The sequence below is a fragment of the Rhinatrema bivittatum genome, chromosome 2 (genome assembly GCF_901001135.1).
Source record: "Rhinatrema bivittatum chromosome 2, aRhiBiv1.1, whole genome shotgun sequence".
Taxonomy (NCBI): domain Eukaryota; kingdom Metazoa; phylum Chordata; class Amphibia; order Gymnophiona; family Rhinatrematidae; genus Rhinatrema; species Rhinatrema bivittatum.
The window spans coordinates 777469120-777492548 of record NC_042616.1 but is presented as its reverse complement, the minus strand read 5'-3'; the positions used below and the strand labels follow the sequence as shown (position 1 = coordinate 777492548).

Below are 23429 nucleotides of genomic sequence, written 5' to 3'. Positions count from 1 at the left end.
ACCGTCGCAGGCCCGCCCCCCCGCTTCACCCCCCCCCCCCACGCCCCCTGTTACCGCCGGATTCTCTAAGGTCTGTGACCTTAGAAAATCCAGGCCTAAGCCACAATGTTTTTTCACAGGAAGGGTCCCACTGTTGCAGGATGGTGTTGCCACAATAGTAGGTCCCTTCCCCTGAAAATACATTGCGGCTCTGTGGCGCATTCTTTTATCTCATGGCCAAAAACTGTGGGGCAAAAGAACACGCCTAGTGGCACTTTAACGCGATGGCGGCCCCAACATCATGGAACTGTCATGGACTTAAAAAAAAAAAAAAAAGTCCCAGGTCCCCTTCCCATACTCATCCCTGAAAGCCAAAATAAATAAATTAGGATCCAAGCCCCCACCCCCTGGCACACTACCCCCCTCCCGCACCCCCCTGAACCTTAAATTTCAGATGGTGCTCCTACATTGGGGTTGGGTTGTACCCTTGCACCTGGCCCAGTTGGCTTCATTTTCCAAAATGGCGCTGACCCTACCTTGCCTAGCCATGTGACTGGGGCAAGATCTGGGGATCAAACCCATTAGGGTCCCAGGCTTCCTGCCTCACAATTAACGCTTTTCAAGAAGATGGTGGTATTTTATCGCGACTGATCACCTTCTTGTTCGCAGCAATAAAATATTTGCATAGGATTGTCTATATATGACTTTCTTTACGTGTATTTGCATTATTCATGCCTGCAAATCACATGCAAAGAAGATGATTGCAATAGGGGAGGGAACCTGGGCGGAGAGATACAAAATATTGCGTATATCACGCAATATACACTGTTTAACGTGTGTTAGAGCACTAACGTGGCTTGATGTATTTCCCTTAGAGTTTGTTTTCTTTAACATTTTTTGTTAAATCAATCAGTCTCTCTGAAGTTTTGTAACTGGAATTTAATTTTGTTTTGATGATAACTATTTTGCTGCCCATACAGATTTTTCTGACTGAGAGACTGATGTAGTAAGCTGTGGAGTTATTTGTGCAGAAGTTGCAGTTTTCTGTGCGTAACATTTTTTTTGTAACCAGAGCTCTTATGCAAATGAGTCTGGTAGAAAAGTTATGTGCATAATTTTCTTACTAGCAACTTTGCAAAAAAGGATTACACCTCATTGAGGTATAGTTATCTTTTTGTGAAAATTGGCATATGGGCATGTCCTCGCCTGCTGGTGTGTGCTGAATTCTGAGTTAATATGCTGCTTTGCATGATTTTGCAGCAACTCATTAACTCACAATTTTTGTAAATGCGAGCATGTAGCGGAGGAGGTGCTGCATGAATGCTCCTCACAGTTATTCATTCTATTCTGGTCAGATGAAAATAAGAGGTAGTATTTTGGCAAGTTTATGAAGAATAAGAATGTGAGTATACATATATTGGTAATAATTTAGGTAATTAAAAAAAAAAAAACTGTCCCATGTGAAATTGACAGTTTTTGTTAGAGAGACTGAAAATAAGAGAAACATTATTATGGACAGTGAATTTATGTGCTGTCAAGTTGAAAAAGAAAAGCAAGAGTGCATAAGCTAAAAGAAAAAGTTTTATGTGTAAGAGGCCATTTTGTGAATGTTTTCGCAAACAGGTCTTATATGCATAAAAATGTGTAAAAGCCAGAAGGGCTGTCTTTTCTGTACATTTTGTGTGTATTAACATATATAGTCCCCTGTCTGTGAAAAACTTTGCATCTCTGTCCGTTGGGCTCTTTCTTTGGCTGAAATGAAATACATATATTATAAGACACAGGACCTGATTTTACTAACTTTTGTTTCCTCATGGACACGTGAAACTGAACTTTGCCACCCTTGCATGATTTACAAATTCTTTCCCCCAGCTTTATCTTCTTTTTCCTCACTCAGCTATACTTCCTTCATCCTACTGCTATGGTTCCTTTCTCATTGTTGCAGAGCGCTATTTGCCTCTCCTTCCCTCCTGTGAACTTTGAACACTTCCTTCCAATGCTGACATAGCTGAGAAGCCTGAGGCAAGCCTAATATTTCTTTACAGATCCCTCCATTTTGTGAAAATAAAGTTGGGTTTTCTACCACAGTAAAATTCTCAGAATTGGAAACATATTCCCAAATCAAAAAAACTGATGGCATTTATTATTAGGGTGACACTTAATTTTGTATTTTCTTGCTTATCAGCTGTCATTTATTATGTTATTGTATTACATTTCAATCAAAACTTATAATATTCTTGTAGAGACCTTGCTTACATGCTTAAATTTTACTAACATTTATTTTTCACTTTTAGTGGTTGGATGGTAAAGAAATAGAGCGCTCAGAGTGGATCCAAGCAATGCAGAATTATCCAGAAAATCGCAAAAAAATTAGAGAACAGGAGGAGGCCTACCTCAAAAAACGGGCCAAGGAAAGAGATGAGGAACAGAAAAAACTGCAAGATCAGGAAGAAAGAAGAAAAAGTCAGAAGGGCAGCAAACGTGGATTTGACAAACAATGGTATGCAAATATCATCAATACTGTGCATATAAAAATTACATTTTTTAATTTTTCATGTAAGATTTACATTTTTTGTCAGGGTATGAAAAAAAATTATACTCCATGTTTCTCTGCCAGGAGCAACTTCAGCTAAATATAACTGTGAAGCTGCCCTCTATCTTATCCACATATCTGTGCTGTGGTGCTGCCCAGTTGACAGCTGCTTGGGGGGGCGGGGGGTGGGGTGGGTAGAAGCACGTTTATAGGATATTTTTCAATGGCAGTTGACCCTGGTAAAATAGCCTGTCTGAAAATTGCCCTCTGCTTGCTATAAGCTTGGGCTTTCACTGCATGCGCACTTTTAGCCGGATTGAAATAAGACTTTCCTGGACGTGGAGGTTTGGGTTGGGGGAGGAAAAACAGTTCGCATATATGGCATTTTTAAATGCACATGTGATGTTTTGCCTCCCCTCTGCCACTGTTACGGTTCTGGCTGCGAGCGCCGCGGCCAGACCCTTACCTCTAAGCTCCTGGACCTGTTCCCGCTTCTGGAGGGCTGGTTTGCGGCCTGTTTGATGGCGTCCCCGCGGGGGCCGCGCCGCCGGGAAGTCTCCCATGGATGTCCTGGTCCTAGGTGCGCGCGCCACTCAGACGCTTTTCTAGGCCATTTCCCGCCAAGGGTGACCCAGCCCAGTTCCTGACGTCAGATGCTGTGGCCTTGATAAGCTGGCCGCGGACCTTCAGTCTTTGCCTTGCAACGGGTTTACCTCCTGGTTGCGTTGTGCCCCGTAGTGACCTGCCTTGCTACTCGCTCCGTTCCTGCTTGCCTGCTACAGTACTTGCTTGGTTCCTGCTTGCCTGCTACAGTACCTGCTTGCCCACTACAGTTCCTGCCTGGTTCCAGTACCCGAGTCTTGCTACAGTTCCTGCCTGGTTCCAGTATCCGAGTCTTGCCGCAGTTCCCGCCTGGTTCCAGTACCCGGGTCCTGCCTCAGTTCCTGCCTGGTTCCAGAACCCGAGCCCTGTTACAGTACTTGCTACTGTCCTAGTCTGGTTCCAGTTACTGGTCTTGATCCACTACCCGCCTAAGTCCCAGCGGCTGGGACCTTACGGGCTCCTCCCGGGAGGGCTTCGGCTTCCAAGGGTGAAGCCGCCTAAGTCCCAGCGGCTGGGCTCCTACGGGCTCCTCTTGGGGGAGTACCAACTTCCAGGGTGAAGAGCATCTCTACATGTTTCTGAACATCTGCCTCCCGGCCTGCCATACACTAGAGAATTTGACCATCTTTCCCAGTCTCCTGCAGGTCAGCCCAAGGGTCCACTAAACTGAGACTCCATATCAGCCACCCACACAAATAGGTGCAAAATACATGGATACTTTTAGGGGAAAGCATATCTTTGTGTTTTTATTGTTTGTAAAGAATTAGGAGAAGTAGAACATAAGAAGTATCACAATGGGTCAGACCAATGGTCTGTTGAGCCCTGTATTCAGTCTCTGAGAAAGGCCAATCCAGGCCACTTGGAAATACCCAGCATTCTCCAAGGACAAGCAGAATGGCAGTCCTCACACATGGGTAACATCATCAGATGGAGACCCGACATGGAAAACTTATGTCAAAGTTTCTAGAAATTTGATATACCACACTGAGCTTGCAGAGCATACTCTAACACATGTCCATGTGGGGTCTCTTTTCAGTCTCTCTTTTTCTGCAAAGCTGCAGCATCAAGGTTGGTGAGCTCACTTTCAGTCTTTTTGGACTGTTTTGGAAAATGTTTCCATTTTTCACTTTTTCGCGATTTTTTTTCACTTGTGTTCGATGCTGAATCCCTCTTTGTCCTGCCCATAGTGTTCCTAGTCAAGGTTTTTGTCATTTATTGGTAAGTTTCCTTTCACGGGTGATTCCCCACGGTGGCAGTGCTTCAGTGCCTGCCGACCTTTGACGCCCACTACCATTGCTTTTGATTTTACTTCCCTTTTATTTCATCCTGTCATGGCTGCGTCTGGTTTCGAGCAATTCCCTTGGTGCCCGAGGACCATGTCCATCATGGATCCCCATGATGGATGTGTCCTCTACCTGGAGGCATTTCATGATGTTCAGGGTTGCTGCAAATGTGCCTAGATGACCCCGAAGGGACTTCGTCTTCGGCTCGATAAGAATGAACAACTCTTTGGGCCAGAAAAGACCAAGCCATCGACATTGGCAGTGGCGTCATCTGCATTGAAGGACCATGGAACTGCATCGATGGATGCCGAGCCATTGACATCAGTGGGACTGTCAGTTTTGATGGTGCCGTCAGCTGCTAGGGGTGCTGGAGACTTCTCCAGTCCAAGGATGTCGAGTTCCTCGTCATCAGCCTCGGCACCAGGGAAAAAAACATGGCAAACATCGAGGGAAGCCGAAGAAGCATCAGCATTGTTCCCCGTTGATTCATGTTACTGGGCACAAGGATGCGCCAGATCATGCTGAGATGCCCTCAAAGTGACCCCGCGGCTAGGAGTGCCAGTCCTTCATCGGTGCAGGAAGTCTGCAATGGTCTCCATTGTTCCTGATGACAGTCACTGATCCTTTTCTTGGTTCCAAAGAGGGTCTGCGACCCCTCCTTCCTCCCAGTCAGTGTTGGCATAGGCAATGTTTGAGGAGGAGCTTGAGTGGCACTGGATGGTGCATCCATCTTAGAGCCGCTGTTCAGTTTGGGAGTCCGTATCTCAAAATGCATAGAGACAGGATGGAAACAGTTTAGAAGAAGGTGACCAAAATGGTGTGGGCTCTGTTTCAGAAGACTTACGAGGAGAGACTGTAGGATCTAAATATGTATACCCTGGAGGAGAGAAGGTGCAGGGAAGATGTGATAAGAACTTCGGATACCTGACAGGTATTAATAAAACACAAACTTCAAATCTTTTCCATTGGAAAGGAAATAATAGATTTGAAACTCCAGGGGGAAGAACTCAGTACCAATATTGGTAAATATTTCTTCACAGAAATGGTGGTTGATGCTTGGAATGCCCTCCCAGAGGAGGTGTTACGCTTGGGCTCCGGTCAGGAGTTGTGAACACCACCCAGCAGGGTGGCTCCAGGTGGAGAGAGACAGGAAGCTAGAAACAGTGTCTGGTTCCAGGCTGGGTCAAGGCAGGCAGCAATAAGCAGTGTCTAGTTCAGGCTGGGTCAGAGCAGGCGGCAAGGAGCAGAGTCTAAGTTCAGGCTGGGTCAGGGCAGGCGGCAATGAGCAGAGTCTAAGTTCCGGCTGGGTCAGGGCAGGCGGCAATGAGCAGAGTCTAAGTTCAGGCTGGGTCAGGGCAGGCGGCAACGAGCAGATCCATAAAGTCAAGAGGCCACCAATGAAGAGTGGGTGACTCGCCAGAATGATGGCTATTGACACAATACCCTTACTAAATAAACATACACATGCTTACTGTGACTCCTACATCGCTCTAAGCTTCAACAGCAAGAGGTAATGGAAAAAAGGATTTGCACTCATAAAGAGGGGAGTAGCTGGCTTGTTACGGCGGTTACTACCCCAAACCAAATATGCCTGATACTTCACTTTCAATGCATATACAGCATAGCTCTCTGCTTCAATGACAGGGGAGAAGAATAACTGATACTTCACACATCCAGCAGAGCTCTCTGCTACAACGGCAAAGGAGAAGAAAAAGGGTTCGCACTCAAAACGCGGGGAGTAGCTGGCTTGTTACGGCAGTTACTACCCCAAACCAAATGTGCCTGATACTTCACTTTCCATGCATATCCAGCATGGTTCTCTCCTGCATCGGCATGGGAGAAAGACTGATACATCACGCATTTCCAGCATAGCTCTCTGCTTCAAGGGCAGGGGGAAAAAAAAAAAAAACCTGATGCTTCACGCATATCCTGCATAGCTTCAACGACTGGGGTGAAGAAAAAAAAGGATTCGCAATCACAAAGCGAGGAGTAGCTGGCTTGTTACGGCGGTTACTACCCCAACCAAATGTGCCTGATACTTCACTTTCAATGCATATCCAGCATGGCTCTCTGCTTCTACAGCAGGGGAGAAGAAAAAAAAAAAAAAAAAAAAAAAAAAAAAACCAACAAGAGCTGTACAACATAGTCTAGGTAAAACAAATAAGCATGGGTGTAGCTTGCTTATCGCGGCGGTTACTGCCCCTACTACCCCTAACTAATCAAGCTAGATATTTCACTTGCATGCAGCTCCATCACTGCTCTCTACATTAATGGTGGGGGTGGAAGGGGAATAGAACAAGGAGCTAAGAGTAACGATAAGAATGAGAGAAAAAATGTGTGAGGCTTGCTGGGCAGACTGGATGGGCCATTCGGTCTTCTTCTGCCGTCATTTCTATGTTTCTATGTTTCTATGAGTCTAAGTTCAGGCTGGGTCAGGGCAGGCGGCAATGAGCAGAGTCTAAGTTCAGGCTGGGTCAGGGCACAGTAAGCAGGGCAAGGCAGGTCAGAAGGCCCGTAGGCCACACACACACAGAAGGCCCGTAGGCCACACACCATAAGCGGGGCAAGGCAGGTCAGAAGGCCCGTAGGCCACACACCATAAGCAGAGCAGGGCAGGTCAGAAGGCCCGTAGGCCACACACACACAGAAGGCCCGTAGGCCACACACCATAAGCAGAGCAGGCAGGTCAGAAGGCCCGTAGGCCACACATACACAGAAGGCCCGTAGGCCACACACCGTAGTCAGGGCAAGCAGGTCAGAAGGCCCATAGGCCACACATACACAGAAGGCCCGTAGGCCACACACCGTAAGCAGAGCAGGCAGGTCAGAAGGCCCGTAGGCCAGGTGAGAACAGCGAGGAAGGAGGCCCGAAGGCCGCGCAGGGCAAGGCAAGGAAAGGCCCGAAGGCCGCGCAAGGCTAGAGCAGGGAGCCCAGGTGAGCTCGATGCCGAAGCCCCGAGGCAACTGTCAGGCAGGGTTATAAGGACACACCCAGAGCACAGAGTGGACAGATAAGATGGACTGGGCCTGTCCGGAAAGCCAGCACTAGAGGGACCCCTGGTGGTGAGGCGGTTGCACTGCAGCCAAAACTGTAACAGTACCCCCTCCTCAAGGCCTCCCCCTCCTCCTGGGTCCCATCTTAGCAGGGGGTACTCAAAGATGAGATCTGGCCCCTCCGAGGGCAACAACAGCTGGAGCAATTCAACAGGCTCAGATGGCTGAGTTAGAAAGTCTGTTAGTGGTACCGGTTTGAGCCCCTCCGGGGGTGGCAGCAGGACCGGTTTAGCAGGCTCTTCTCGGGGTAGTGCAGCAGGTTCGGGCCCCTCTCGGGATGAAACAGCAGGCTGGAACACCTCTCCGGGCGTTGTAGCAGGATCGGACCCCTCTCGGGGCGATGAAGCGGGCTTGGCCCCCTCTCGGGGTGATGCAGCGGGCTTGGATCCCTCTTGGGGCGATGCAGCGGGCTTGGATCCCTCTTGGGGCGATGCAGCGGGCTTGGCCCCCTCCTGGGGCGATGTAGCGGGCTTGGCCCCCTCTTGGGGCGATGCAGCGGGCTTGGCCCCCTCTTGGGGCGATGCAGCGGGCTTGGCCCCCTCCTGGGGCGATGCAGCGGGCTTGGCCCCCTCCTGGGGCGATGCAGCAGGCTTGGCCCCCTCTTGGGGCGAGGCAGCAGGCTTGGCCCCCTCTTGGGGCGAGGCAGCAGGCTTGGCCCCCTCTTGGGGCGAGGCAGCAGGCTTGGCCCCCTCTTGGGGCGAGGCAGCAGGCTTGGCCACCTCCTGGGGTGATGCAGCAGGCTTGGCCCCTTCTTGGGGCGATGCAGCAGGCTTGGCCCCCTCTTGGGGCGATGCAGCAGGCTTGGCCCCCTCTTGGGGCGATGTAGCAGGCTTGGCCCCCTCTTGGGGCGATGCAGCAGGCTTGGCCCCCCCCTGGGGTGATGTAGCAGGCTTGGCCCCCCCCTGGGGTGATGAAACAGGCTCAGATGGCAGAGCAGCAAGGTTTGAAGCAGTGCACATAGAAGACTCAAGTAGCACTGCTGTGGGCTTGATACCTCGAGCCACACTCTGAGGCTCCTTATTTTGTTTCTGGAGGAGCAGTTTAGAGAAGGCACAGGCAGTTCTAGGACGTCTAGGGAATGTGCTCGTTAGTGTCTCAACAGCAGCTGTGGGAAGCAGAGCCCTGCTAGAGTTAATCAGCTCTCTCCGTTGTAGAGAAACCTGTTCCCGAGGCTCTAGCACTGGTCTCACAGAAGCCTTCTTGGCCAGGTAAGTCCTGGGTTTTTCTATCCACAAACTGCCAGCAAAAATGTCTGTTTTAGTTGAGCCAGAAACAGAATACTGGTTAGGAGAGCTGATAGCTTTTTTTAATGGCACAGCTGGTCCTAGAGCAGAACACCGGGGGCAGGGTTTGCCTGGTGGTAACAAACACTGAAGACAGGAGCATTTCCACCACCCTGGTTTAGGAGCCAGACAGTTCAAACATTCCTGATAGACAGAGACATTTTTCTTGTTGCAATTATTACATGACCAGTGTTCCTGACCAACAAGTTCACAGGCTAGACAGTTCTGATAGCTTGGATAATTCAAAGTCTGACAGGAATTGCAGGTATAAAACTTTAAAGAAGGAGGCATCTTGAATTAGTGAAAAAGTTGACTCACCGGCAGGACACAGACCTATCTCTTCCCCTGGAAATTTGATGGCTTCGGCATACTGTTACGCTTGGGCTCCGGTCAGGAGTCGTGAACACCACCCAGCAGGGTGGCTCCAGGTGGAGAGAGACAGGAAGCTAGAAACAGTGTCTGGTTCCAGGCTGGGTCAAGGCAGGCAGCAATAAGCAGTGTCTAGTTCAGGTTGGGTCAGGGCAGGCGGCAATGAGCAGAGTCTAAGTTCCGGCTGGGTCAGGGCAGGCGGCAATGAGCAGAGTCTAAGTTCAGGCTGGGTCAGGGCAGGCGGCAACGAGCAGAGTCTAAGTTCAGGCTGGGTCAGGGCAGGCGGCAATGAGCAGAGTCTAAGTTCAGGCTGGGTCAGGGCACAGTAAGCAGGGCAAGGCAGGTCAGAAGGCCCGTAGGCCACACACACACAGAAGGCCCGTAGGCCACACACCATAAGCGGGGCAAGGCAGGTCAGAAGGCCCGTAGGCCACACACACACAGAAGGCCCGTAGGCCACACACCGTAGTCAGAGCAGGGCAGGTCAGAAGGCCCGTAGGCCACACACACACAGAAGGCCCGTAGGCCACACACCATAAGCAGAGCAGGGCAGGTCAGAAGGCCCGTAGGCCACACATACACAGAAGGCCCGTAGGCCACACACCATAAGCAGAGCAGGCAGGTCAGAAGGCCCGTAGGCCACACATACACAGAAGGCCCGTAGGCCACACACCATAAGCAGAGCAGGCAGGTCAGAAGGCCCGTAGGCCACACATACACAGAAGGCCCGTAGGCCACACACCGTAGTCAGGGCAAGCAGGTCAGAAGGCCCATAGGCCACACATACACAGAAGGCCCGTAGGCCACACACCGTAAGCAGAGCAGGCAGGTCAGAAGGCCCGTAGGCCAGGTGAGAACAGCGAGGAAGGAGGCCCGAAGGCCGCGCAAGGCAAGGAAAGGCCCGAAGGCCGCGCAAGGCTAGAGCAGGGAGCCCAGGTGAGCTCGATGCCGAAGCCCCGAGGCAACTGTCAGGCAGGGTTATAAGGACACACCCAGAGCACAGAGTGGACAGATAAGATGGACTGGGCCTGTCCGGAAAGCCAGCACTAGAGGGACCCCTGGTGGTGAGGCGGTTGCACTGCAGCCAAAACTGTAACAGGAGGTAGTGAAGACAAAAGCAGTTGATGAATTCAAAAGGGCATGGGGCAAACAGTGCTGATCTCTAAAGGCATGAAGAAAGAGATGGTGTAACATTTCTGAATGGGAGTAACCTGCACGGAGCGGCAGTTACTATTATAAGCAAATTGCTGGGCAGACTAGATGGACCATTTGGTATTTATCTGATGTCATTACTATATTATTATGACAGTTCTTATTGTTCAGATCATATGGCAGCAATCTACATGTGGATCCTCTGACCTGCCTTTATACTGTTATCTGCACTAGATTTTCCACTCTCAGTGGGATCAACTGACCCAACCATTATCAAACATAGTTTAGGTTTCTAAGGTGAGAGTTACACTGGTGGCACCCTCCCATCCTGTATTATTCAGGATGGAGTACTGCTTTGCACACTTCCTCATCAAATCTTGCTAGAGACTGACACCTTCTTGAAAGGAGAGGGCACTCACAGGTGATCATTCTGATCTCGCGAGGAGAGCCACTTTCAGATCAGTCTGCTAGAATTAAGAGCAATCAGGTATACTCTGTTAACATTCATGCATTTTCTTCAGGGAAAGAGCATCTTAATTCAAACAGACAACCAGATTGTTATGTTTTATGTCAGCAAACAGGGACGCACCAAATTATGGCCTCTCTACAAGGAAGTGTTAAAGATTTAGGAGAATGCAACCAGATATTGGCCTGTCTTACATGCCACCTATCTTTCAGCAATCTCCATCACACTGGCCGATCATTTCAGCAGAGAATTCTGACCACACGAGTGGTTCTTGTGACACTCGGCGAACTATTGGACCCATCCTAGGATAAGAACAGAGGTGCTTCAGGACACATGCACCCCTTCTGGAAGGACCAAACTGACAATTTGAACTGCATGGTTCAAAGTGTCAGTCTGACCCTGGCAGCAGAGAGGGAGGCTGGGGTTGGAGATGCTGCTGTTCTCTTCTTATTGCAGGCCCTATCAATGCAAAAGAGGGAACTGGTGAGAGGGTTAGCATATGAGAGAAGGGCAAGGTGATCTGCAGGTGTGAAAAAGAGGGGTAAGAGGAAAGGTTTGTATGTGTATATTAGCACTTGGTTGGAGGAATGAGAGGGACAGCACCTGACTAGGGAGAGGAAGGGAAAAAAAAAAGTGGACTAGGGGTAAGGATTGGGCTTTTAATTCTCCTCATCCTGAATCCTTTCTCCCTCTACACACATAGATCCCAGTACTTTCCTCCTTCCAGTTCCACCCCATTCTTCCCCTCTATCCTCTACCTTCCTTCTTCCTACCCTCTATCTCACATTCCCTTTTCTCTATCCATCCTCATCCTCCTTTCTTTCCCCAGTCCTCTGCTTCTTTCACCAACCCTACTCTTGTTCCCCTCACCATCCCCAAGATCTCTTTTTGCCTAAGATCTCTTCCTTCCATCTCCTAGATACCCTATCCACAAAATGTCCAAAAGAACAAAATAAATTATACAGACAAACAAACAAGATTGGAAATTACTTTTCCCATCGATAGCAAGGCTGATTTAGCTATGCTTTGATGGGACTGTCTATCAGGCCCAGGAGGAAGAGCTTTACCAAAGCTAAATGCAGAGTTTTGTTCTGCGGTTGCTCAAGTTATCCCACGCAGGAAGACAGATTCTCCTCAGTCTGTTTTTTCTGCGCACGGGATCGCACGCGGAGCACCTTGTCTCCTCAGACAGAAGTAAAAAAAAACAAAACCCAATAAACTCACAGAGAACATCATGCCACGACCTTCAGGGTTTAAACCCTGTTCATGTGGAAAGATAATGTCCGTGACAGATGGACATTCGCTATGTGTGTCTAGGCCCAGACCACAAGCAAGAAGACTGTCCCCATTGCGGCAGAATGTCGCTGAGAGCCCGACAGCAAAGGGATGAGAAAATGGACAGGCTTAGGAGGGTTAGCGGATCATATGCCCCTCCTTCTGAGGCGCACTAATCGCCGGGACCGGCACCTAGAGAGGCTGCTCCGAACAAACAGGCGGCCTTGGTAGACCCTTCCATGGGTGACAGGCACAAATACAAGAAAAAGCACCATCGAAGAGACCGACCCTTGTCTCCACCATCGGCGCAAGAAAGTAGGAGTTCCACAGGCCAATCAACTCAAAGGCCACCATCAGAACCAGCAAAAGTTTCGATGAGTTCAGCACCGCTGAAGCAGCTGGCACAGATACTTCTGATGCCGGCTCAACCAGCGTTGAAGCATGCCCATCGAACACTGACGCAATCAGCGTCGAAGCAACATCATCCAATGCCGAACTTGACGCCGAAGAAACCAGCGCCAAAGCAAAATCTTTTGACGCCGACGCACTCGACGCCGGCGCATCCACACCGAAAGCAGGAGCATAGTGCATCGGACTCGGCGCATCTGACGCAAAAATCGATGCATATGAAACATATTGACTCCAAATTGACGTACAAACCATCTAACGTGACGCAGACCCCTGTATAACTCAAAATGCAATAAAATCCATACCTCTAACCCATTGGAATCTGGGTTTCTACTCCCCCTATTTCCTAATTCCCAAGAAATCGGGTGGATTGCGTCCCATTTTAGAAAAAGGCATTCTAGAAAAAGGCACAGATAGTGGAACAGTTACCACCACATCCTAGGCCTTCCTCTACACCATCTTCAGTGCACTCCCATAAAGATATCAATGAACCTCACAAGAGAAAATCCAAACAACACCACCTTAGTGACCGCAGTCCGTCACCGGGCTCACAAGGATTTTGTACTTCTTGGTATCCGACTCAACCGGATACAAGCTCCAAACGAAGACAAACATGCCTAACTACACCAAGAGACAAATGGAGTGATGAAGCATCTCTGTCTTCATCATCGTCATCTTTGTCCATTCGAATGTACTCTGATCTGTCCTCAGCCACACCTGCCAGAACCTTTACAGGGGAAAATAGGTCCACCCGATGACCTTCCTCCACATACCCCTATCCCACCTGGGATGCCTGACTTCACACAGCAGGCAATAGCTCAAATCTCTTCAGTTCTCACAAATTTATTTGCCTCCATACAGTCAAATTTACAGATACCACATGCATCACCAACCAATCTGGAATCACCGAATACACCACTCAGCAGGTCTAATCTCCAGTAGTACTGCCACTTCCATCCATATCTCCACCAAGAGATTCTTCTCCACTTCCACATCCGCAACCCCAGGATCCCAAGGGAACACTTCCCTCTTCACTGCCTAGCTCTCCCGACACCTCCATGGGATATCGATCGGACTCCCCAGAGGAACCACAGGAACCATACTCTCCTCCGGAGGACCTTTCTTACCCAAAATTTCTCGATAAATTGGGAAAAACGTTACATCTGGACACTCTGAAAGTTCCAGACCCTAGAACAGATACTTTAGGGATCCTAAAAATCTTTGATCTTCCCTCCGAACCCACTACATTGCCATCCCATCAAGTTTTGGATTCTCTCTTGGAGAAGTCTTGGGAGACTCCTTTCTCAATTCCTCCAGTATCGAGAAAAATAGATTTAAAATTCAAGATGAGGCAATCTAAGTTCTACTCACCACCACAATTGCCACATGTCTCCATAGTTGTGGAGCCAACGCTACAAAGAGCAAAGAGGGCTAAAACCCACACAAGCGCTCCCCCAGGTAGAGATCATAAATATTTGGACGATTTCGCTAGGAAATGCTTTCAGTCTGCAATGTTTGCAGCTTGCATAGGACAACACCAATTTTATATATTCCAATATTTATATGAGTGTGTTCAACAATTGAAACTCCTATTTCCAGCAACGGAGACAGCACCGGCACCGCCTCAACCATTACAAGATATGGAGGAAGCTACACGACACCTCCTCAGAACGATCTATGAATCCTTTGAAACAAACTCTAGATCTCCTGCAACGACCATAGCAGCTCATAGAATAGCCTGGCTCAGATCCAGTGCTATTCGTGAAGACGTCCACAAAAAGTTGGCAAACCTTCCCTGTAAGGGGGACAACTTGTTCAGAGACCATCTACAAGAGACCGTAGCACAGCTAAAAGAATAATCAGTAGCAGTACAGTCCTTAACTAACCCTGTACTGCATACATCTTACTCTTGTCGCTACCTGGCACAGTTTCGTCATCCAACATATCAAAGACGGCAATGCAAACCTTACCAATCCTACCGACCAGCTTCATATCTACAGGTTCAACGCCAGCAGGGACAACAAAGTCAGCAATGCAGAGGTCATCCCAGAAACCAACAGGCACAAACACAAACACAATCTAATAATCAAAAACCCGCATCGTCTTTTTGAAGATGATCGGGCCACCACCTACTGCTTTCATTTGAGGCAGACTAACCAACTTTCTACAAGCATGGTCAACTATCACCACAGATCTTTGGGTATTGCAAATCAAAGAGGGGTATCAACTGAATTTCTATACCAGGCCATCTCTTCCTCGCCTAAACCATTTCAGAGTGAACTGAGGAAACCAGACACAGCTGGTAAAAAACATTATCTCACCTACGCACTCAAAATGCGATAAAATCCATACCTTCAACCCATTGGGATCTGGGTTTCTACTCCCCCTGTTTCCTAATTCCCAAAAAATCGGGTGGATTGCGTCCCATTCTAGATCTCAGAGATTTGAATAAACACCTGGTAAAAGAAAAATTAAAGATGCTATCTCTAAAATCTATTCTGCCTCTTCTACAACGCAACAACTGGCTGTGTTCCCTAGATTTGAAGGATGCTTATACTCATATCCCAATGCATCCAGTATCTTGGCAATACCTAAGAACATAAGAACATAAGAAATTGCCATGCTGGATCAGACCAAGGGTCCATCAAGCCCAGCATCCTGTTTTCAACAGAGCCCAAACCAGGCCACAAGAACCTGGCAATTACCCAAACACTAAGATGATCCCATGCTACTGATGCAGTTAATAGCAGTGGCTATTCACTTAGGGGCGGATTTTAAAACGAGCGCGAACAGCCTACTTTTGTTTGCGCTCCAGGCGCAAACAAAAGTACGCTGGATTTTAGTAGATACGCGCGGAGCCGCGCGTATCCACTAAAATCCTGGATCGGCGCGCGCAAGGCTATGAATTTTGTATAGCCGGCGCGCGCCGAGCCGCGCAGCCTACCCCGTTCCCTCCAAGGCCGCTCCGAAATCGGAGCAGCCTCGGAGGGAACTTTCCTTTGCCCTCCCCTCACCTTCCCCTCCCTTCCCCTACCTAACCCACCCGCCCGGCCCTGTCTAAACCTTACCTTTGTCGGGGGATTTACGCCTCCCAGAGGGAGGCGTAAATCCCCGCGCGCCAGCGGGCCTCCTGCGCGCCGGGCCGCGACCTGGGGGCGGGTACGGAGGGCACGGCCACGCCCCCGGGCCGTAGCCACGCCCCCGTACCCGCCCCCAAAACGCTGCCGACATGCCCCCGAAACGCCGCGATGACCGGGCCCGCCCCCGACACGCCCCCGACACGCCCCCCTCCGAGAACCCCGGGACTTACGCGAGTCCCGGGGCTCTGCGCGCGCCGGGAGGCCTATGTAAAATAGGCTTCCCGGCGCGCAGGGCCCTGCTCACGTAAATCCGCCCGGTTTTGGGCGGATTTACGTGAGCAGGGCTCTGAAAATCCGCCCCTTAGTAAACTTGATTAGTAACCGTTAATGGACTTTTCCAATAACTTATCCAAACCTTTTTTGAACCCAGCTACACTAACTGCACTGACCACCTCCTCTGGCAACAAATTCCAGAGCTTTATTGTGCGTTGAGTGAAAAAGAATTTTCTCTGATTAGTCTTAAATGTGCTACTTGCTAATTTCATGGAATGCCCCCTAGTCCTTCTGTTCTTCAAAAGTGTAAATAACCAATTCACATCTACTCGTTCAAGACCTCTCATGATCTTAAAGACCTCTATCATATCCCCCCTCAGCCGTCTCTTCACCAAGCTGAACAGCCCTAACCTCTCCAGCCTTTCCTCATAGGGGAGCTGTTCCATCCCCTTTATCATTTTGGTTGCCCTTTTCTGTACCCTCTCCATCGCAACTATATCTTTTTTGAGATGCGGCGACCAGAATTGTACTCAGTATTCAAGGTGCGGTCTCACTATGGAGCGATATAGAGGCATTATGACATTTTCCGTTTTATTAACCATTCCCTTCCTAATAATTCCTAACATTCTGTTTGCTTTTTTGACTGCTGCAGCACACTGAGCCGACGATTTTAAAGTATTATCCACTATGATGCCTAGATCTTTTTCTTGGGTGGTAGCTCCTAAGGTGGAACTTAACATCGGTAACTACAGCAAGGGTTATTTTCCCCGATATGCAACACCTTGCACTTGTCCACATTAAATTTCATCTGCTATTTGAATGCCGAGTCTTCCAGTCTTGCAAGGTCCTCCTGTAATGTATCTCAATCCGCTTATGATTTAACTATTGTATCATCTGCAAATTTGATAACCTCACTCGTCGTTTTCCTTTCCAGATCATTTATATATATATATTGAAAAGCACCGGTCCAAGTACAGATCCCTGAGGCACTCCACTGTTTACCCTTTTCCACTGAGAAAATTGACCATTTAATCCTGCTCTCTGTTTCCTGTCTTTTAACTAGTTTGTAATCCACTAAAGGACATCGCCTCCTATCCCATGACTTTTTAGTTTTCTTAGAAACCTCTCATTAGGGACTTTGTCAAATGCCTTCTGAAAATCCAAATACACTACATCTACTGGTTCACCTTTATCCACATGTTTAATAACCCCTTCAAAAAAATGAAGCAGATTTGTTAGGCAAGACTTCCCTTGGGTAAATCCATGTTGACTGTGTTCCATTAAACCATGTCTTTCTATATGCTCTATGATTTTGATCTTGAGTATAGTTTCCACTATTTTTCCCGGCACTGAAGTCAGGCTCACCTGTCTATAGTTACCCGGATCGCCCCTGAGCCTTTTTTAAATATTGGGTTACATTGGCCACCCTCCAGTCTTCAGGTACAATGGATGATTTTAATGATAAGTTACCTCTGCTTCCAATGTAATGTCAAAAATTACCAATACAAGGTCCTTACATTCGGACTCTCAGCAGCATCCAGGGTTTTCATGAAATGCATGGCAGTGGTGGTGGCCCACTTAAGAAAAAAAGGAATCAAATTATTTCCTTATCTCGACGATTGGCTTATCGTCGCCTCCAACGCAAACATGCTACAAACTCACCTCAAACAATATATCAAAAAGAATCACATACAGCAACGTGACTAATGGTAGGACGGGTTTACCCTCATAAATGAGTGACTATACATATACACCCGAAACGGTGTTTCAAATCTCTTAAGCACTTTGTTTTATATGTGCAAGCACTCTTGAAATAATCGTAGGGTATCCCAATTTCTCTTTTTTTATTTTTTAAAATTTTTTTGAGAGTCCTTTTGTTTGAAAGCACGTTGACATATGCCGTTCTTAAACGCACATGGAAAAAATAATGAACCTTTTTTTTTTTTTGAAAAAAAAAAGGTAAATTGCCCCTTCTTGTTTTTTTGCAAAAATGTCAATTCAATTTCTAATGCCACTTAAATATGGAAAAGTGCACTTATTATTTCATTAGTTCATTATTTTTTCCATGTGCGTTTAAGAACGGCATATGTCAACGTGCTTTCAAACAAAAGGTCTCTCAAAAAATTTAAACAAATAAAAAAAGAGAAATTGGGATACCCTACGATTATTTCAAGAGTGCTTGCACATATAAAACAAAGTGCTTAAGAGATTTGAAACACCGTTTTGGGTGTATATGTATAGTCACTCATTTATGAGGGTAAACCTGTCCTACCATTGGTCACGTTGCTGTATGTGATTCTTTTTGATATATTGTTTGCAGTTTTATCACATACTTTACCACAAACTCACCTCAGACAAACTATCAAATGCCTTCACCAATTGGTTGTTGCTGTACATACGAAAAATCCAAATTCAGTCCCTCTCAGACTCTTTAGTTTATAGGAGCACAGCTAGTTACAACAAGGAACAGGGTTTTCCTTCCAAAAGAAAGGAAAATTCTTATACGAACACTCCTACTCAAACTACAGTCTATGCCAAACCCATCAGCTTGATTAGTGCTTACAATTCTGGGACACATGGCAGCGGCCATCCACACAATCCCAAATACCCGCCTCCATATGCGCAGACTACAGTGGGGACCAAAATCCCAGTGGTCTCAGCATCGACAACCACTGTCTCAAGTCCTATCTCTGACACAAGACATGAGGATGGATTTAAAGTGGTGGCTTCAAAAGAATACTCTCAGCAAGGGTGCCTTATTCTCAAACCCTCCACACAACGCAATACTTACAACCGATGCATCGCACAAGGGTTGGGGAGCTCACCTCGACCATCTAAACACACAAGGTCAATGATCCCGATAGAACGGACTTACTAAATCAGCTTGCTAGAACTGAGAGCAATAAAGAATGCTCTCAAAACGTTCGCTCCATCCCTGAAAGGGAGAAGAGTTATCGTCTACACAGACAACCAAGTGACGATGTATTACATAAACAAATAAGGAGGGTCAGGTTCCTGGAACCTATGCAAGGAAGCAATTCTCATATTGGAATGGGCTCACAGTAATTCTATTCACTTGCAAGTGACATATCTCCCAGGTATCGCCAACACTTGAGCGGACAAACTCAGCAGAATCTTTCACCCACACGAGTGGGAGTTAAATCAACAAATAGCAAACAACATTTTCGAACTATGGGGCTTACCAGTCATGGATCTTTTCACTACCGAACAAAACAGAAAGGTACATCAGTTTTGCTCAATCCTACCCAGTCCTCTGCGAGTATCACAGGATGCCTTCCTCATACCGTGGACGGAGAACCTACTATATGCCTTTCCTCCGATTTCACTAATATCCCGCACAATTCAGATGTGCATACAGGAGTCAGCGAATCTCATACTCATCGCACCAGTGTGGCCACGTCAACCATGGTACACGCATCTGCTCACGCTGTCGGGCATGACTCCGATTCCCCTAGGAGACCACAACAATCTCTTTTCTCAAGAGGACGGCTCGTCACTACATCCGATGCACACCTCCTTACATCTCACTGCTTGGAGATTGAAAGGGCGTTGCTAAATGAGCAGGGAGTCTCGAATCACATACAAGACATCACATTGGCTGCAAGGAAACCGTCAACAAGAAAAAATTACCGAGCAAAATGGAAACGTTACTCCACTTGGTGTGAAACACACCACCTTAACCCGACCGACTGCTCCCTAAAAGTTCTCCTGGATTACCTGCATACACTATATAGCTCAGGTCTCGCAACCACATTGTTGCGGGTTCACCTAAGTGCCATCGCAGCTTTCCACAGGCCATATCAAGATAAACTGATAGCCTCATATCCACTGATAGCCGGATTTATTAAGGGCCTCACTCATTTACGGCCTCCTGTAACCAAACCACCAGTAGCCTGGGATCTAAACATTGTTTAGAACAATTAATGAGGCTTCCATTTGAACCAATGGAGTCAGCGCATCCAAAATACCTCACTTGGAAGGTGGTTTGGTTCTGGTCGCAGTCACGTCAGCACGTAGGGTCAGCGAACTGCAGGCCTTAGTTCACTATCCACCATATTTGCAGTTTTACAAACAAAAGGTGGTACTCAGAACTCGTCCTTCATTTCTTCCAAAGGTAATCTTGGCATTCCATCTAAACCAGACAATTGAACTTCCAACATTCTTTCCAAAACCTCACCAAAACAAGAGAGAAAAACTTCTTAACACGCTAGACTGCAAAAGAGCACTAGTTATTATAAGAATAAAACGCAATCTGACTCCAGACCATCCCAACTCTTTCTCTCATTTAACCCTAATGCGCCAGGACTACCAGTATTAAAGCGCACTATATCCAGCTGGATTACTCAATGTATTCTTTACTGACATCAGAAGAAAAACATTGTGTTATCATAAAATCCGAACGCCCATCAAGTACGAGAGGTCTCAACTTCCATAGCTCACTTGAGACATGTTCCGCTTCTAGATATTTGTAAAGCGGCCACATGGTCATCTATGCATACCTTTACATCCCATTTCTGTCTTGACCTTCAAGCGTCTGCAGATGCCAAAATAGGCCAAGCAGCCTTACAAGCTTTTATGAATCCATGAACAAATAATTGACTGCCCACTTTCAATCACGCCCTACTCCGGGTGACTTAACAAACATACAATCATGACGTGACCAGGAGCTTGGGATTCCCATCAACAGCATGGCTAATTCAGCCCTGCTATCGACGGGAAAAGCAAGTTTGCTTACCGTAAATGGTATTTCCGTAGATAGCAGGATGAATTAGCCATACGAATCCACCCGCCTCCCTGGACAGTCAATACTACACATATATCTATAGCTTAATTATTGACTGAGGAGAATCTGTCTTCCTGCGCGGGAACACAAGCGCAACCGCAGAGCAAAGCTCTGCATTCAGCTTTGGTAAAGCTCCGCCTCCTGGGCCCTGATAGACAGTCCCATCAATAGCATCAACAGCATGGCTAATTCATCCTGCTATTTACGGAAACACCGTTTACGGTAAGCAAACTTGCTTTCCTTTTATTATGCAAAATGAATTTACATGATTTAATATGCAAAATGATGCAAATACATCCTAGAATTGTGTTCACATTTTCTAACTTGCTGCATAATCTACCTCTGAATTGCTGCAGGCATCTGGGTTGCTGTGATGAATATAAAAAAATATCTAAAACTGTCAATATTTTTCTAGTATTGCTATAACTTAACATTTTTATAGTGCTACTAGATGTATGTAGCGCTATAGAAATGTTAAGGTGTAGAAGAACTAGCATTGAGACCCTCCTTGGTTCTTCAGCCTGAATTTCCCCCAGTTGACCCAGACCTTTCACCCAGCTAATAGTACATAATAAAGAAGTCTGCCATCAGTTCCGCAAAATAAGTAGCAGGTGTAAAATTACACAAGTAAGTTGAGCAATGTATAAGCGCAAGTCTCTTATAAAATAGTAATGTTAATTTTTATATGTGTAGTGTTTTGAAAATTCACCTCTCAGTATAACAGTTGAACAATAAAAAAAATTCACTTTTTTGATCACAAAACAAAAGAAGAAATTGCCTTCAGCAATAATCTAGATTGCAAGCATAGCATGAGGACTGTTACTTATGTGTCTCCGTAAAGCGCTGTGTACGATGGATAGCACGATATAAATGGAAATGATGAATTCCTTACTCACCAGGCCAGAGAGCAGTAAAGTTACCTGGGTGCTTAGCTGCATAAGGCTGTTGCAGAGAATACCCCTAAAGTACCTGGATAACTTTCACCAATCTGACTTACCTGGCTAAGTTTATCTAAGTAGCACTGCATATCTGGAACGCTCCCTGCTCTGCATCTTTTCATCTGAGTAAATTTTATCTGTTTGGCAGTGGGGTGGTAATTTAAAATTCTGGGTATATCTGAGTAACTCAAAGTTACCCAAACAAACCCATTTGAATATCTGTCTCATTAATAATAATAATAATAATAAATCAGCTCCATGAAATGAAATGTTGAGATACTTGGTATCAAACTATTGGGGTCATTTATCAAAAGCTTATCACACGCGATACGGCTGTATCGCATGCGATCAGCCTCTATCGCATGTGAAAAGGCCCTTTTCGCGTGCGATAGCATGCAAATTAGGGGGAGGAGAGGAGTTGGGGTGGGGAGGGGAGGAGTTGGGGCAGGAAGGGGGCGGAGTCGGCGGTATCTTCGCTGCCGGCAATAACGTTACCAACGTTATTGTCGGCAGTAATGCGCCGAATAGCACCACCTTTCACGGTGGCGCTATTCAGTGCGAAAGCCGGCAGATAGCACACTGCGGTGGTGCGAAGGCTGCAGGCTTTCGCAGGCCTACCCCTCCCCCCCCGTTTTTGCTGGATTCATCATTCAGTGATGAATGATGAATCCAGGCCTATTTACTGGTCTCAGTCTTTTAAATACTTGATGCATGTTTTTTTATTTCTAGTCCAGATTCTGTGGAGAACAAAGAAAACCAGCAGATTGATGCAGAGGAATACCAAGAAGAAGAGAACGCATCTGATACTGAGGAGGATCGAAAGTTCTGGCAGGCGCCGACATTCTATACTCCAGAGTCTAGGATAGAAACTCACAGATATATGGAAGAAAAACGCAAAACCAAAGAAAATCAAAGGTACACCATCTTATATACATTTCTAAGCTAACAGAAATATGAACCAACCTGTATGTTATCCTTATATCTTTTGCCTTTATTGATTGTGTATTTTGAGCTTATTCACATTATCTATTATGCTGCTTCTTTCTTGAAAATTAAATTATATTATTTTATAGCCTTTTACTTTACCTCATATCAAAATACATATCTAATTTAAAAATTTTGCAGCATGGCTTAAACTAAACATTTTAGCAGTCAATGTAACAGCAGTGGAATATACTAGAACTAATAAAAACCCTCTTATGCAGTTTGTAAATATATAGATTGGTAATTAGCAGGCTGTGATTTTTAATATTTACCGAAAAATCTATGGCACAGCTAAAAAAATATTTTCTGTACCCTATCTACATATAACCTGTACGTGACTCATTTTTGAGACTGCAGATTTGGCTTTGTAGAATGTGTGTAAGTTTTGCATATATCATCATTGCTTGAGGAGTCCATTGGACTGCCCTGCAGGTAGAGGAATAAGTACATAAGACTTGCCATACTTGCCCAGTATCCTGTTTCCTTGCCATACTTGCCCAGTATCCTGTTTCCAACAGTGGCCAAGCCAGGTCACAAGTATCTGGGAACCATTATAAGTTTCCAACAGTGGCCAAGCCAGGTCACCATTATAAGATATAATGCTGTTTGTCCCAGGGATAAGAAGTGGATTTCTGCAACTCCATCTTAATAATGACTAATGAACTTTTCCTACATATAAATTCAATTAATGCATTTAATTTGGCTCTGAATCTTCAGAGTGGGATCATTATCTAATACCAAGTATACCTTTGAATCGCTTACTTGCGAAATAGCTTCCTGTGTATATTTATCTTTATCTAATAACTACAGCACTTTATTAGTAGGCCAAATTACTATAGAATCATCTTGTCTCAACTGTTTTATGGCAAAATTTTCATCAGAAACAGGTGGATATAAAAGGACATTTGTGTAGGGCTAGAAAGTTATGAATAGTGATGAGTGAAT

General features: G+C 46.5%; 1 protein-coding gene across 1 annotated transcript in view; it reads left to right on the top strand.

Moving 5' to 3' along the window:
* LRRC6 (leucine rich repeat containing 6) overlaps positions 1-23429 on the top strand; it is a 328530-nt gene that overhangs the window by 125159 nt on the left and 179942 nt on the right. The window contains exons 5-6 of the mRNA XM_029592046.1: positions 2274-2479; positions 22230-22415. Of these exons, the coding sequence (XP_029447906.1) occupies positions 2274-2479; positions 22230-22415 (392 nt within the window). The remainder of the gene's footprint in view (positions 1-2273; positions 2480-22229; positions 22416-23429) is intronic.